General features: G+C 46.1%; 2 protein-coding genes across 5 annotated transcripts in view; one reads left to right on the forward strand and one right to left on the reverse strand.

Annotated features, from left to right (window-relative positions):
* Positions 1-12,799, forward strand: part of LOC308655993 (carboxyl-terminal PDZ ligand of neuronal nitric oxide synthase protein) — a gene marked incomplete at its 3' end in the record, with an annotated part of 325,313 nt that extends 312,514 nt beyond the window's left edge. For all 3 annotated transcript variants that reach the window (XM_081306545.1, XM_081306546.1, XM_081306548.1), the window contains 2 exons: positions 8,071-8,398; positions 9,394-12,799. In XM_081306545.1, the coding sequence (XP_081162671.1) occupies positions 8,071-8,398; positions 9,394-9,883 (818 nt within the window). The remainder of the gene's footprint in view (positions 1-8,070; positions 8,399-9,393) is intronic.
* Positions 153-3,169, reverse strand: SPATA46 (spermatogenesis associated 46; the record flags this gene model as incomplete). 2 transcript variants are annotated; one of them, XM_081307836.1, is made up of 3 exons in its annotated part: positions 3,052-3,169; positions 1,328-1,441; positions 153-679 (listed from the first exon to the last, which is right to left on the reverse strand). In XM_081307836.1, exons 1-3 carry the CDS (start codon positions 3,152-3,154, stop codon positions 153-155), a joined length of 744 nt encoding a protein of 247 aa, XP_081163962.1. In that variant the 5' UTR covers positions 3,155-3,169. The 2 variants fall into 2 exon arrangements, with proteins under 2 accessions (XP_081163962.1, XP_081163963.1); XM_081307837.1 differs by lacking the exon at positions 1,328-1,441.
* Positions 12,800-15,428: the final 2,629 nt, after the last annotated feature.

Below are 15,428 nucleotides of genomic sequence, written 5' to 3' on the forward strand. Positions count from 1 at the left end.
ATTAGAAGAAGGGGTGAGGACTGACTGTACTGGGATGGACTACAGGGTGACCTCAGACTTGACAGAAGACTGTGGCTAACTTTGATTTATTGGCATCTCACTAGAGACATAAATAGGCTTTGTCCCCTATGAACCTGAGGTGTCTAGACAGGCTACTTGAAAGCCTGACAGCTCCCTGAGGAGAGCCTGTCCCACTGCCGGGCCTTCTGCTCCTTGCCCCAGAGGGTTTTGAGCTTACGGTAGTACACCTTGCAGCTGAAGCCCTCTTTGAAGCCCCCCTTTATGTGGCTCTTGAGGGAGTGGAGGGTAGGGTACATGCGGCAACAGGCTGCACACTTGTAGCCATTTTGCTGGGCTGGCTGCCACCTGGAGACCATTAGGATGTCCTGGGACGTGATGTAGTCCGCGGAGTCCAAGCCATGCCTGGATTTCTTGGTGGACTCTCGGGGGCATGTATTTTCTGGGGAGGAAGATGATGAGCAGATGCTCTCAGCCATGTCCTCAGGAAGGCAGTTGTCCCCCCTGCCCTCATCCCTCTCCACCTCTGGGAAGCCATAGGCCTCCAGGTGGCTCTCTTTATCCGTGCACACAAAGTAACTGTAAGGGGAGAACCAGGGCCGGTAGATGGTGCAGTTCCGCCTTAGCTGCTCCCCATTCTGGGTGTCCCCCAAGGTGCAGTCTGCAAAGGAAAGGGCTGAGTCTGAGCCTTGGGCTGCAGGCAGGGGGACAGTCAAATTGAGGAAGCTGGAAGCCCTCAGGAGAAGCAGCAAGGCAAGATGACAGGCCGTCAGACATGACCTTGAGTGACTTCCATTCTACCTTGATGGCAGCTTGAGACCAGGTGGGAAACAGGGTGGGAAGAGCAGTGTAAGGGGATTTTTTCCTGCTTTTTTTTTTTTCCTGTTGTTACAAATGGCTATTGGATGTCCAGGCACTAAACTAAGCCTTGCTATCAGATCCTTCTCTCCCGGGAGATACTTTGTCCTCTGAGGACTGACCTCGACAAGCAGCCCAGCAGATAGTTAAGCTGGATTTTAACCTCCTGTAGTCCCTTCTTTTGCCACCTATTCTTGTGAGCATTTTAACAGACTCACTGCCTGTCTTAATCCCTCAACAACTCAGACAGAAACTGATCCACACCAACTTGAGAGTTGGAGAGAAGAAGCAAGAGGCCTCCATAGGCCTATGGGTATCTATTAAAGAGGAAGGAACAGAGAGAAGGTAGCACATGGTGATCCAGCTTGCAGACATCCTTCCCTTAGGGGAACAGCCCCTGTCCGTCTTCAGTTTCCCACATGCCCCCACCCAGAGTTGGAGAAGACCTCACCTGGTGCAGGCACTGTGTTATGTACCCCATGCCGGAGAGCACTGCTTTGATACTGGGATGGCAAGGCCTGAGCTGAGCTGGAAACCTCAGTGGGTACCGCTGCCTTTGTAATATCTGGGTTATAGAAGAAACACTCTGGTGAGCTGAGCAAGGTTGGGAGCCTTCTTCTTGAGTCTCCCCAAGACATACCTATGGTACATCAAGGGATCTCAAAGCTGAAGTCAAACAGTGATCTCTCAAACCCCAAAAGGCATAGCTATTCTGGATGACATCTTGGGAAATTCCAAATGGGGAAGTTTTATTCAAACCTAAGAAAGATCCTCTGGAAAGAGTACATTAAGAGCTGGACACAGTGGTGTACACCTGTAATCCCAGCAACTCGGGAGGCTGAGGCAGGGGAATGGTGAGCTTAAGGCCAGCCTGGGCAACTTAGTGAAACCATGTCTCAAAATAAAAACTAAAAAGGGGTGAGGGATGTGGCTCAGTAGTAGAGTGTCCCTGGGTTCAATCCCTAGTACTTCAAGAAAAAAAATTTTTTAAAAAGATGTGGCTCAGATGACACTTCTCTCTCTGGCTCGTCCTGCCCTGTACCTGACCCCCCTGTAGTTTATCATGTGTGACTTCATTCTACATTGCAGGCCTCTGGGTGCCCTGGATCCAGAGAGTGAGCTCTGGTCACAGGCTACATAGCTGTGTTGCATAGTCCTGTTGAGGATGGGAAGCCAGGTTCTTTGGTTGAGACATCTCATGCCCACAGCCAGGGTGGGGTCACATGGGCCTCTGCTGCATGGCATGCATTGGAATGGCTACTAACACTTGGAGAAAAAGTGGATCTGCCCCAAATCCTAGGGCAGTAACTGTGCTCAGTTTGGGTGAAAGATTTATAAATGTCATGTATATTAATGGATATTTAGAACAACTAATCAAGTTTGTCTCAAATTTTTATGTGCTTGGGAACCACCTGGATATCTTGTTAAAAATGCAGATTCTGATTCTGATGTAGTCGGTCAGGGGTGGGGGCCTGAGCTCTACCTTTCTTCCTTTGCAGTACTGAGATTGAACCCAGGGATGCTCTAACACTGCCATCCCCAGTCCTTTCTTTTATTTTCTCCCCTACCCCTATTTTCTTTCTTTCTTTCTTTTTTGAAACAGGATCTCATTAAATGGCTCAGGATGATCTCAAATTTGTGATCCTCTGGTCTCAGCCTCCCCAGTTACTGAGATAACAGGCATGCACCATCATGCCTGGCCAGTTCTGCATTTGCAATGGGCTCCTGTGTGATGTTGCTAATGTAGGACTGGGACCTACACTTTGAATAGCAAGTCCTCACAGTGTCCAACTTTATTCCATGATGGGCTTATCAGTTCCCAGCTGCTTAGCCTCCACCTGATGATAGATATGTCTTAATCTTCTCCAGCTTCTTAAATCAGTCAAAACAAATACCTTTTCTTTATGTAGACAGCTCACCACCTTGAAATTCACTCAGGTTCTAGGGGAAAAATTAGATAACAAGTGTTTCCCCTATTCTTTCCTGATGAAAAAATTATTAAACAGCAGGAATTACTTTTACCTGGAATGTAGTATTTTGAAAAATGATTTTCTCCCCAGTGTAATTTGGCTTTCTTGCTAAATTTTGGTCCTGTGACATGACCTGGTAGGGTACTTAAGTAAAAGCTTCCTAAAAACCCTACATCTTTGCGGCCCTAGTGACACTAAAGTTTACCTGGTAAACTGGTGGCATGTGAGGGTGTAATATCAGGAAAAGTGCTCAAGGCAGAGGAAGAGATTCGAAGTCCAGAGATGCTGAGGAGTGAGAAGTTTTCCATATTTTGACCACTGCGGGGTATGACGATCACACGCCTGCTCCCAAGAGGCTGGCCAGGTTGTCCAGACGATAAACATTCTGAGCACAGTTGACATCACAAGGTCACATGATTCCATTCACCAGCTAGGTTATACTTCTGAAAGGTGGATGCAGTCTGTTGTAAGCGAGATTCTTTTTTCTTTTTCCTTTTAATTGCTAAATATTTTTTGACTTGTCATTTCTCTGTGCCTTGCCCTGGCTGAGAATACCCAGAGAGAAGGAAGAATACAGTGGAGATATCATAATGATGTCCTCTGTCTGTCCCCTTTGTTCTTTACTATTGTCCCTTTTCTCTGTTGATTTTGCTATACTCCCCAGCTCTGGGAACCTTTGTTCTCTCTGAATAACTGTCTTGCTTTTCTTCTCCTTTATTTGCCACTGAATATTTTTGTTTCTTCTTTTATCTTTTTGTTTTAGTTTCTGTTTTTTTGGTCTCCATTTTATTTATTGGTTTGTTCATTTGTTTTGGTTTGAGGTATATATTTAATTTTTTTAAATAACTTCAAATTTATATAATTTTTATTTATTTATTTTTTAGAGAGAGTGAGAGAGGAGAGAGAGAGAATTTTTAATATTTATTTTTTAGTTCTCGGCGGACACAACATCTTTGTTGGTATGTGGTGCTGAGGATCGAACCCGGGCCGCACGCATGCCAGGCGAGCGCGCTACCGCTTGAGCCACATCCCCAGCCCCTTATATAATTTTTAAAGTCAAAATTGATATAAAGACCATCTATAGATCCTCTCTATAGATTTTTCTCTTGCTAACATTTGGCCCTATTTGGTTTATCTTTTCCCTCCCTCTTCTTCCCCTCCCTACATATGTATGTGTACACATAATTTTTTTTTCTGGAGTATTTGAAGGTAAGTTGTGAACATTATGTCCTTTTATACCTAAATACTTTAATGTATTTTTTTCCAAAGGATAGCTATTAGACATTGTTTGAATGGTTGGTGCTCTTTTCTGAATGTGACTAAAACACAAATGGACACCATTTTGTTCATTGTTTTAAGCCAATTTGCTGGTGAGACTATAGGTTCCAAGGAGGCAGGGCTGTCTCTTCTCTCTGCTTTGATTTATCATTTAATAACTTTGTGTACTGGTGGGATGTGGAGTAAGTTTGAAAGATGACTGTGAGACCTTGAAGATAAGCTGAAGTTACCCCATTCCATATTGTCACAACCTGTCCACTAGCTACTTAGCTGTGCTTTAAATCAGCTCCTGTCACAGTGGTGTGGCCTATGAAGGAACATGGCACCTTCAACTTTTGCATGGAGCCCAGAGTGGTCTTTTCATCTCTAAATGTTTGAAGGGCAGTGGGAGAACCTGGTTTTCTTTAATGTTTTTTACCTCTGGCCTGATTTGGAATTTTAGAACACATTGAGATACAAATTGAAGTTGAGTATTTTGGCATTTTTGAGACACTAGTAATTTCACTTGGGCCATCATGGTATAAAGCAAGATCATGAGTTTATAAATTGGTATACATGACTCATAATCCCCTCCTCCATCAGCTACCTGGGTGATAGTGTACAAATGCACTGCTGCTTGACTTTTCCATTTTATTAATTTAGACTCTGAGTTGAAGTGGATGAATATCTTTCTGGCTAAAGTCTAGCAATTTACATAGGTGTAAATAAATGTAAATAGCATCATGTGAATGATGTGTTTCACTCCCAGGGGACTTAGAATTTCTTTCTGCCTTAACCAATCACATTTCTCTCACTATCAATTAGGAACTGGAGATATACTTAATGTAAAGGGTGCTCAAAATATTGGGGGGGAAACTTGGGAAGTTAAATACCTCAGTGCTGTTGGTAGAGTTTTTAAAATATGGCTCTGTTTTGGCTTAGTTATTAAAGTGTCTGTGGGAATGTGGTCATTTTAGGGTTTAGTACACTGCTAGTAGCAGGTCCTCTGTCTTGCATGTGCTGTTGATGGTGACCCATACAGCAGGTGACACTCTCAAAGTAGCTGGTCACTACGTAAAATGTGTCTTTCTCTCATTTGTTTCCCACCTGCTTTCCGAGCCCCTTTCTCGGACAGGTAAGATACTCTCTTTCTTGTGGATGACTTATGTCCCCAGATGCCCTCCTCAGCTTGGGTATATGCATGTTGGGGGTTGCTATTGGGAGGGCCACCAGCTGGGATTCTATTGTCTCTTCCTTCCATCACCATTATTTTCAGAATCACCAAACCTCTTGTCCTAAGGCAGGAGGGACAGAGTTGCAGGGGTCATTAGAGTCATCAGCAGAAAAGAGGCTGATTGCACATCCCTCAGTTGTGGAGATGGAGGCCCCAGGCAAGCTCACTTGGAAAGAAGGACAGTTTCTCCTGGTCTGACTTCAATAAACCTCACAGTGACTTTATAGAGGAGTTTCTGGGTGGTTTTTATAAGTGGAAACAGACTTATGAGCAGTTTCCATGTACTGTCAGCTCATCATGCACTTGGTTTTTAAGAATTAATTTAAAAGTCAACATCAATTAAACTACCATTAAATGCCTAGTATCACACAAGGCCCTAAGCCAGGCATTGCAGAAAATGAAAAGTGCTAAAGATACCATAGCCCCACGAAGAACTTACCATTTTATTTTAAAGACAGGTATATTTACCAGAAAGATTTAGACAATTGTAAAGAGAGTCTATGGCAGGTTATTTTTAAATCACTTAGGAATTCAGTTTTTTTTGTAGACTAGATTTTGAAGGGTAGAGAACAAGAAAGACAGGGGATCCTAATGGTGCCTAATCAAAAAGTTATTTGCTTGTTATAAAGAAATATGTTTTTAAAATAATAATAGTAATTTATACATACTTTACTCATAATTCATAGTTTAAAAATCACTCTGACAGGAGGTTTTCGTACTTAAAAAAAAAATGAATGTGTCTTCTCTGGAATTTATTTTAAACCAAAAGGAAACCACCACAGAAAGTTCTGATCCTGGAAATGGTGGAGGGCTTACTTTTCCCAGTGTGTTCCACCGAAGCATTTTGTTATGATTCCATAGTGACCCATATACTTTCTGGTTTGGAAGACAATAAATTGTTTAGTTTCCAAATAATCCTTGCTACATGGCAGAGTACAGGAGTAAGGGAAATGAGAGGGATTTGAGGCATGATAGGTGAATTGTGGTTATTCTCTGTAACCAGGAGTCAAGGGCCCAGCTTGTTGTGGGGTGAGTGGGTATTCCTGCTGCTGTGGCAGGTACACACAGACAGCTTGGGCCCTCCATCCCAGGGATGCCATAATCCAAGTTCCCTGGCATGTCCCCTACCCACAACGGTGCTTTCACCTGCACGTATGTCAAGGGCAGTTACAGAGGCGAAGACCAGGGGGCTCACATCCTCAGGGAAAGGCCTCCACCCCTCTTCCCATGGCTTTCTCCCTGCCACCCAAAGTCCCTTGGAATATGGCTTATCCAGATAGTTGGCCCTGCTGAAACCTCAAGAAAGAGAAATGATCCCCCTGACCCAGGACTCAGTAGTACACAGGCAGAGAGAGAACTGCGTCAAGCCAATCTCCAACAGAAGCAAAACTACACTCAAACCTCAGTTATTATCAGGAAAGGCTTCATGGAGGTGTTAACAACGAGAGTAGCTCTTGGACCAAATGGAACCTGTTCTTCTCCCAGACTGACAAAATATCTGGGGCAGTTGATATGGACAACTCAGGTCCAATTTCAGGGCTCCAGAGTGGGTCTGGCTGCCTTGACTACTGAGGTGGTTTTTTTGAGGTATGGAGAGGATGCCTAAGTGCCAGTGTATGGAGAGCCTGGCCTAGAGCCTGAAGGTCCAGCCCTTTCAACAACAAACCTTGGGGCTACCATTTGGCCTTCCAAATTCTCCATCCATAAAATATATTTTAGAAATTCAATTCAAAAATATTTATTGAGTACAAACTATATACTAGGCCCAGTCTAGGCATTGAAGACAAAGATGGATGCTGCATGGCCTCTGCCCTGCAAAAGTTCACAATGCAGTGGGTCTCTACCCAGTCCTTCTAGTTCATTGTTCAAGCCAAAGGGAGATCCCCAAGAGAAGGGCCATCTACTAGGTATATGTAGGCAGCTGTTCCATGTTCCAAGGCAGGAAAAAGAGCCCTGAGCTCTGAGTTACAAGTTCTAGTTTCAGACTAACCATCAGCCAGCATTGTAATCTTGGGCCCTGCAGTTCATTATGAACTGAGCCCCTCCCTCATTTATAAATAGATATCTTCCCCACATTACATTGTAAGAATTGAGGTGGGGTTTATAAGGATCCTTGAGCTTTACTGCCTCTGAGTACCTGTCCCTTTGGTATGAGCTGGTTCTGATCCACTACTTGACCTCTCTGCTCAGGTGCTGACCTAGTCTTCCAAGACCTAAGGAACTGCTGGCCCATTTTCCATGGAGAAAATGTGCTAAACATGTGGCTTTCAGAAGGGAACATTCAGCACCAAGCCTCGTACTTGCCATCCCTCCACCGGCTTCCGTCCCAGCACCTGAGTCAGAGAGCTCAGCATGTGTTTGTGGCAACGTAAACATGTCACATTTTGTTGCTTCATTCTCATTTTTTTGTTCACTTCAAAGGGCCTGGTGACCCCCAAGGTAGAGGGATCAAACCTTGAGTCAAAGAGGTTTATTTAAAGGAATGTTTGCCTTTTTATGGCTAATGAGTCACTGATTAACTTGGGTAGGACAGAACTGGAATTTCTGGTCCTAGGTCCCATCAAGAAAACTGTACTGGAAAGTCCAAGAGCATCTTTGCTGGCTATTTCTTGTATGTTTCTGAAGCCTTATGAAGTTACAAGTTTGGGGCCTGGTATAAAGCAAGTAAAAGCCCAGTGGTATGGTCCTGCTCGTGTCTACTCATCAATTTCTTTCTCCCCTCTTTGTTCCTAGTTGACCACAGCATGTTTGAGAATTTGAACACATCCCTCACTCCGAAGCTCCAGTCGAGCCGTTCCTTCCCCCACCTGTCCAGACCTGTGGCCCCCAGCTCTGCCACCCTTGGCTCTTCAGAGCCTGGTGGACCAGGAGTGAGGGTGGGGAGCAGCCAGCACCTCAAGAACCTAGGCAAAGCCGTGGGGGCCAAAGTCAACGACCTCCTGAGGAGAAAGGAGCCCTCAGGCCTCAGCAGTGTGGGTGTGACGGAGATCAACAAGACTGCGGGGGCTCAGCTGGCTGGTGGGGCTGATGGGACATCAGGGGCCTGGCTAGAGGATGAAAGGTGAGTCCCTCCACCTGCCCAGTAGTCCACTTGAATGGGTAGGGACAAGGACAGACTGCAGGGTGTCAGGGGAGAACAGCACTGAGGAAGGGATATGAAATTGTCAAAAGCTGGACTGGGCCGTGTTCATGGGCACTGGCCTCTACCTCCACACGTATAGGAATGCTTATTGAGCAGCCATGGTGTCCTCAAGCACTAAATATGCATACTTTACACCATCAGTCTATCTAACCCTCGCAGAACTCAGGGAGGTAGGTTAGGTTTTCACTTTGCCAATGACTTGAATTCAGAATGGTCAAGTGAGTAGCTGGTTAGTTAGTACCTGGCAGAGGTGGATTTGAACCCAAGTATTACCCAGCACCTCCCCAGATGGATTTTGATGCCTGAGAACCACAGGAAAGGAGAAGCCCCCTATGGCACTCCCATTCTTCTTCTCTAACCAAGAGGTCCTTTCGGGTCCGGTTTTACATTGATTCATTTGTTTGTTTGTTTATTTATATTTCTTACTAGGTACTGCACCCAGAGGTACTCTCCTAATGAGCTACATCCCCAGAACTTTTTATGTTTTATTTTGAGACAGGGTCTCACTGCATTACTCAGGCTAGCCTCAAACTTGCCATCCTCTTGCCTCAGCTTCTCAAGTAGATAACATTACAGACGTGAACCACCACACCCACCCAGGCCTTGTTTTAAACATGGCTGCTTCTGAAGTAGTGATATACCCTTTATGGGGCTTATTGTATAGGTTTTTGTGCTGCTCTGAACACTGAATAAGGATAAAACAGGCCAAAAGCTCATTGTTGTGTTGAAATTGCTAAGACCTGCACCCTGAACTCAAATTGGAGCCCAGGGGGTGAAGCACTTATTCGCCCAAGGGATGAACTCACCCATGTGGGTGAGTTGAAGGTGAAGTTGGAGTTACAGACGTGAGGATGGGGTGGACTGCTATCTCACCATTTGTAAAGCATGCATATTTACTGTCATCAATCTTACAGATCAGTCCCTGAGGACTTCCCTCGCCTGGATCCTCCACCTCCCATAACCAGGAAGCGAACCCCTAGGGCCCTGAAGACCACCCAGGACATGCTGATATCATCACAGCCCGTCCTAAGTAGTCTGGAGTATGGGACAGAGCTGTCATCTGGGCAGCCCCAGGACTCCCCTCTCACTGTCCAACCTGTCCTAGCAGATGCTTCACAGCTGGAGGCCACCATGGAAGATAGGGACGAGGTTCTGCCCAATGGTGAAGTTTCCCTATCGGTTCCTGACCTAATTCACAAGGACAGCCAGGATGAATCTAAGTTAAAGGCAACTGAGCACAGAAGAGCCTCCTCCCCAGGCCTCGTTGAGAGGAATGGCCTCAAACTCAGCTTGAGCCCCATCAGCCTGGCCGAGTCCTGGGAGGACAGTAGCCCCCCTCCTCGGGCACGGACCGCCAGCCTTGACAGTGAGGGCCCTCACCCAGACCTGCTGTCCTTTGAGTAGCCTGTGATCTTCCTGCCAAGCAACCCTCTTCCCTCTGCTTTCTCTTCCACTGTGCCCAGGGGGCCCTGGCCCTAGCTCTACCATGCCCTTTGGTCTTCCTTGTACAAGGCACCTGCAAAAAGCTGATCTCCACACAAGATGTTGCAGGGTTAAAAGTCCACAAGTAATTCTAGTCGAAGAGTCTATCTGCAGAATGGCAAAAGGACTCAGGTGCCATCCTTGATCCTAATTTCTGTAAGCTCCTCTGGGTGTTGATTGTAGCCCAGGGGTACTAGAGCTCTTTCACCCACAAGTTTGTTCCAGTTTCCTACTGAATTATAGGGCTACCAGCTCAGGATGATGGATCTTGCAGGACTTTTCTGTCTCCCATATGCTGCCTGCTCTTCCTCACCCAAGCCCTGGTTCCTTTCTCTCCTCCATCATGGCCCAGAGATCCCTATCTCAGGGGGCAACAAGGCTGGATGAGGAATGATGGGGTTGGCTTGATGATGGGGCCTGTCCTAGAAAGCCACACAACCTGACCGTAGCCCAGCCGTGGTTCCTCCTGGTTCCAAGAGAGTGCGGGGCCCCTGGTATCTTTCCTCTGTCCCAGGGGACCAGAGCGGGTGCTTAACCTCTCACTCAGGGTTCTCAAGGTTTTTCCCATCCTTTAGGCACCTGAGAAAATGCTGGGGCTTCCTGCACAGAAATAACAGCCAGGCTTCCTTTGCTATGTGTGTGAAGACAGGGCTAGGCAGGCCCCAGAAGAAGCAGCAGCAGAGCATGTTTTGATTTTGGTTTGAGAGGAGAACCCAGGAGAGTAAGGGTGGTCCTACTAGAAAGGAGAGCAGAGGTGGTAGATAAGGGAGTGAAGCCAAGATAGAGAAGAGTGTGGTTGGGGATCAGAGCAATTTTTCAGGGTCACCCCACAGCCTAGAATGAAGCAGTCCCAGGGTCTCGGTAAGTGTGAGAGCCAGGGTGAAGCATGTGAGAGATTGGGATGCGATCCAAACTGTGGAGGCAAACCTCCTATTAAACCCAAGGTGCTTTGTGCTTTTGAAGTTGCCTGAGTCTCCTGCAGCACCAGGCCTCCCTGGAGGGGCCTCTGACCTGCCCTTCCCTAGTTCTACCCAGATGCCAGGGATGGTCCTCTGTTCCCTCCTTCTGGATCCGTCTAAGGAACAGATAAGTATCCTCAAACCTTCACTTGTTCCTATCCTCCTGGGTTAACCCACTTTTGTATTCCTGTCTCCCACCAGGGGACCTATTGTACTGTCTTCCAAGGGCCAGGAGACCCTGCAGCGAGCTCAATCTTGGGGGTCTTGGCAGCAAGAAGATAACATCTCTCTCTTTCTCTCTCTTTTTTTGTTTTTTAACAAGGCAACCGGTATCTAAAGAGAAGAATGGGAATGGTAGGTCCAGCCGGGGCAGTCTGTGCCTCAGGCCTCTTCCTATCATTCCTGTGCCCTTCCCTTTTCCTTTCATTGTTTGACTTCTCACCCATGAGCTCTGGGATACCTAGGCCTGGCTTCCCAGTTGATTATCACCAAGCCTCTGCTCCTCTTCCTATCACCGTATAAAACATCCATGTTAACTCCTACAGAACTGGAAGCTTCAGTGGGATTGCTGGCATGTGGGCAGATTCTTGTTTCTACAACTGTACGCCTTGTCTCCACCCTCTCACACCCTTCTCTTCTGCCTTCTTTTGCCCCAGAAAGCAAGGCTTTGCAACATACTCCCTGCAAAGTCCCTTTCCTTCTCTGCTTATGAGGGTCCGTGCAGCTGAGTGCCTGCAAGGACGTGGTAGAGTGAGCAGGGCTGTTAGCACACATGAAGGCCCTGCCTTACCCTGAGAACACCTTGGAAGTCAGAAATCCTCAGGACTAGCATTTGGTGTCCTGTGAGTTTTCCTAAAATGGTTCATAACATCAACCAAAGCAGAACGGGGAACTTGGGGGCAGAGACTCTAAACACACACCAGGGAGTAAGCCCAGATTCATCTGAGCTCTCTGTGCCGGAAGCTTGGTTTGCCCCTCTGACAGGAAACTCAGCAAGTGCCTGCAGTCTGGAGCTGCTGCCCTCCAGGGATCGAGTAATGTGGTAACTGTAGTACAAACAGTTCCAGCCCCCACTTGCTTAAGTTCTTATCTCCACTCCAGCTGCTGCTGGAGTCCTGGCCCTCAGACACAGGATTAGCTACGGGATCCCACCAGGTTGTTCCAGGACCATCGCAGGATGACTCCAGGCTTCTTCAGATTTATGTGTGATACTGAGTAAGGTGCCATGGGACCCTGTGCCAATCCCTGGCTGCCTACAGCTCAGCCATTCCCCTGCTCTAGGGGTGACACTGCTACCTAGGAGGCCCTCGAAGATTGAACCTTGTCTTAGACATGGTTGCCCCAGGCTAGGTGTTATCTAGAACCGGTAGGAACAACTTAACTACTAATCCTGCTGAGGGTTTTTTCTCTGGCCAACTCTTCCAGCCAAAGCCCCTCCTAGTTTCCTGTCCATCTCCAGTCTCACCTTCCTGGATTATAGCATGGCAGCCCCACTACCATAAATCTGTCCTCGTGAGTCCAATGGAGCTTGGCTTAGGGCAGCCCAGTCCACCCTGTGAGGGCAAGGTACTGGGGAGGAATGAAGGGCTATCTTCTATATTTGCAAAAGGAAGTTTCTCCCCAGTTCTGTTTATAACTTCATCCTGATCACAAATGAGCTTCCCAAACCTGGCAGGATGGTGTTCCCCTCCTGCACAAAGAAGAAGCATCTCTGAATATTATGTATGTAGACGACATGAAGATACATGTTCATAGCCCATCCGCTTTGAAAAAACGTTTGGCCCTAGTTTGGAAGAGGAAGAAGATTATAGATCTATTCTGAGTATTTTTAGAGAGTTCATATTTATATTTTTAGAGATTTTTCTGGTAGAAGGAAATTGCACAATAAAAGAATTCAGTTTGGTTTGCTGGCTTTGTTTTTTGCCTCTTGACTAATGGGGAGTAGTGGGTTCCAGGAGGCCGACTAGTCAGGTGGAGAACATTGGCACTTTGTTTTATGAGACTGAAAGAGTAAGGAATACAGAAATGTGGGGAAGATGGCATCTACCGATGAACCTCCAACCTGAGACCCTTGGGCGGGACAGTTTCTCAGGATATGCCATCATCTGTGTCCATGACTGGCTGGCTACTATGAATGTCCAGACACATGACTGCTTCCAGGGCATCTGCGTGATGCATATGGGTAAGACCCTCCTTGAGAGGAAGCTGGAAAGAAATACAAATGACCATAAGATCATTCTCTAGGTCACTGGTTCTCGATCTAGGGTCCACACCCTACTTCCAACCAAGAATGGGCTGAATGTGTGTGTGTGTGTGTGTGTGTGTGTGTGTGTGTGTGTACACATTCTCAAAAGGAGTCATCAGTAAATGTCAGCAAAATACCCAGAGCTGTGAACTTAGGCACTTCAGGAAATTGCTCTGGAGGGTCCTCTGGACTGGGACTGCCTTGATGTTGACCTATGGAGAGAATGTGGCTTGGACAAGAGCTGGTCTAAGCCCTTTCATTTCATCTCCACACCTCAGCCTGTGTCAGATCCAAGGACCCAGAGACTCCACACTGGAGGACTGGCCAGGACTTTAGATTTCTTAAAAGGAAGAAATTGGAAAAGAAGCAGGAGTAGAAAGGGGTTTTCGTCTGTTCGCAGAAGCCACAGATATTTCCAAAGACAAAAAGATGGGCATTTCCGCCCTGCCATCTCATTTTCTGCCATGACATTGCTATGAGTTGAATCCTACAGTTCAGCCTAAAGTGGTGGGGTGGGGTCCCCTAGCTCCTTGTCAGGAGTGTCTGTAGCATAAAGACTGTACCTGGTCTTTCTGCATCCAATTCTACTCCTATGCCTTGTTTCTTAGAGGAGGTACAAAAGAGAAAAAAAAAATGGGCTTTCCAAACTCAACTTCTTGACAGTAGGCTCCAGCATACAGTTCAGAGAAAACAGGAGTAACACAAAAACCAATCCAGCATATTCCATCCATGGAAAAGGCACTGAAAATCCTTACAATAGCAGCGTTTTTCCTAGAGCATGTGTTCCAGTGATGATTCTTTAGGTGACCTCTTCAATTCTACTCCTATACCTTGTGTCTTAGAGGTTTTTGGGATTTACTTCTGTGTTCACTCAGGTGTGGAATGTACTTTTAGCATGCCTTCCTTTCCCTCATTATGGAAAGTTATTTTTGGCTAAGGTCACATATACATACTTAGGAAAAAAAATAATATTTAAAGGAAAATTTTAAGCATAAAAATGAATGTGAATATGCCAGGTGCTGCCGTGCCTGCCTGTAATCCCAGAGGCTCAGGAGGCTGAGGTAGGAGGATAGTCAGTTCAAAGCCAGCCTCGGCAATAGTGAGGTGCTAAGCAACTCAGTGAGACCCTGCCTCTAAATAAAATATGAAATAAGACTGGGGATGTGGCTCAGTGGTTTTTGTTTTTTGCCCTAGTACCAACAACAACAAAAAAATGTTGTCAGTGCTATGCTCTAAGCTGGTCTCGAAGCTGGGAAACAAAGATGCATTTATTCAAACAGTTTATCCAAGCCCCTGTCTACCATGAGGTAAATGTTGTCCAGGACCCTGCAGTGTCATTGGTGGGAACTAATAGTAAATGGACTTCTTACCTCTCCTGGAAAACTTCATAAGTGCACATAGCATTTAATGTCTTTCATCTCCCAAGGAAGTCCACTCTGGAAGCTTCAAGTTGTCCAGTGGAAGCATCATGGAGCACTTTACCCCTCTAGGATGCCCTTCTCCCTGTTTCCATTTTCTCTGGGGGCATGTGATGAAAGCCCTGAGTGCCCACCACAAACTTCCTACTAATGAGAAAATTCCTCTGCTTTCTGTATCCAAGGACCGACCCTCCTGAGACAAATCCTCTTTGTGTCCAGCTTATCTCCAGCTGCTGCCATGATAAATAGTCTGGCTCAAGGGAGCCTGGGTACATTCTACCCCCATGAAACTTGGTTATTAACACAGACGGGGAAACAAGCTTGAAGAAATATTTAAGGACCAACTCACACACACCGGGCTCCATTCTCTCTCATGGGAGCTGCCTGAGGAATCTGTCAATTATATAAAGCAGGAAATTTTGCCAGTGTTTTTCCTTTGTAATAGATTAAAAAAAGAAAGAAAGAAAACGAAAACCCAAACAAAAAGCAAGCTTCTAACAAACTGTACCCTGGTTTTTTTTCTTGTTTTTTTTTTTAAACTGTGTTTTTAACAGTGTCATCTGTTCCTAGTACCATCTGCTCAGCTACCTTCTTTAAAGGACCCTTTCATGTTTACCACCATAGTGTTTCATAGTGTTGTGTTCCTCTTGCGTGTGGTCTGATGTTTAAGCACATTCCATGTTGAGTCCACTTTATGGAACAACTCGTGACAATTCCCTATAGTTTGGGGATTGGTTTGGATTGGTCCAGACTACCATGAGAAAGGGGAAGGGAGAAGCCTGGCCCTTTGAGATGGAGGGAAGTGAACCCCACCAGCCCTGTGAAGAGCTTTCTACTTCCACAAA

The sequence above is a fragment of the Spermophilus citellus genome (assembly GCF_964194105.1).
Source record: "Spermophilus citellus genome assembly, chromosome: 9".
NCBI classification, from domain to species: Eukaryota; Metazoa; Chordata; class Mammalia; order Rodentia; family Sciuridae; genus Spermophilus; species Spermophilus citellus.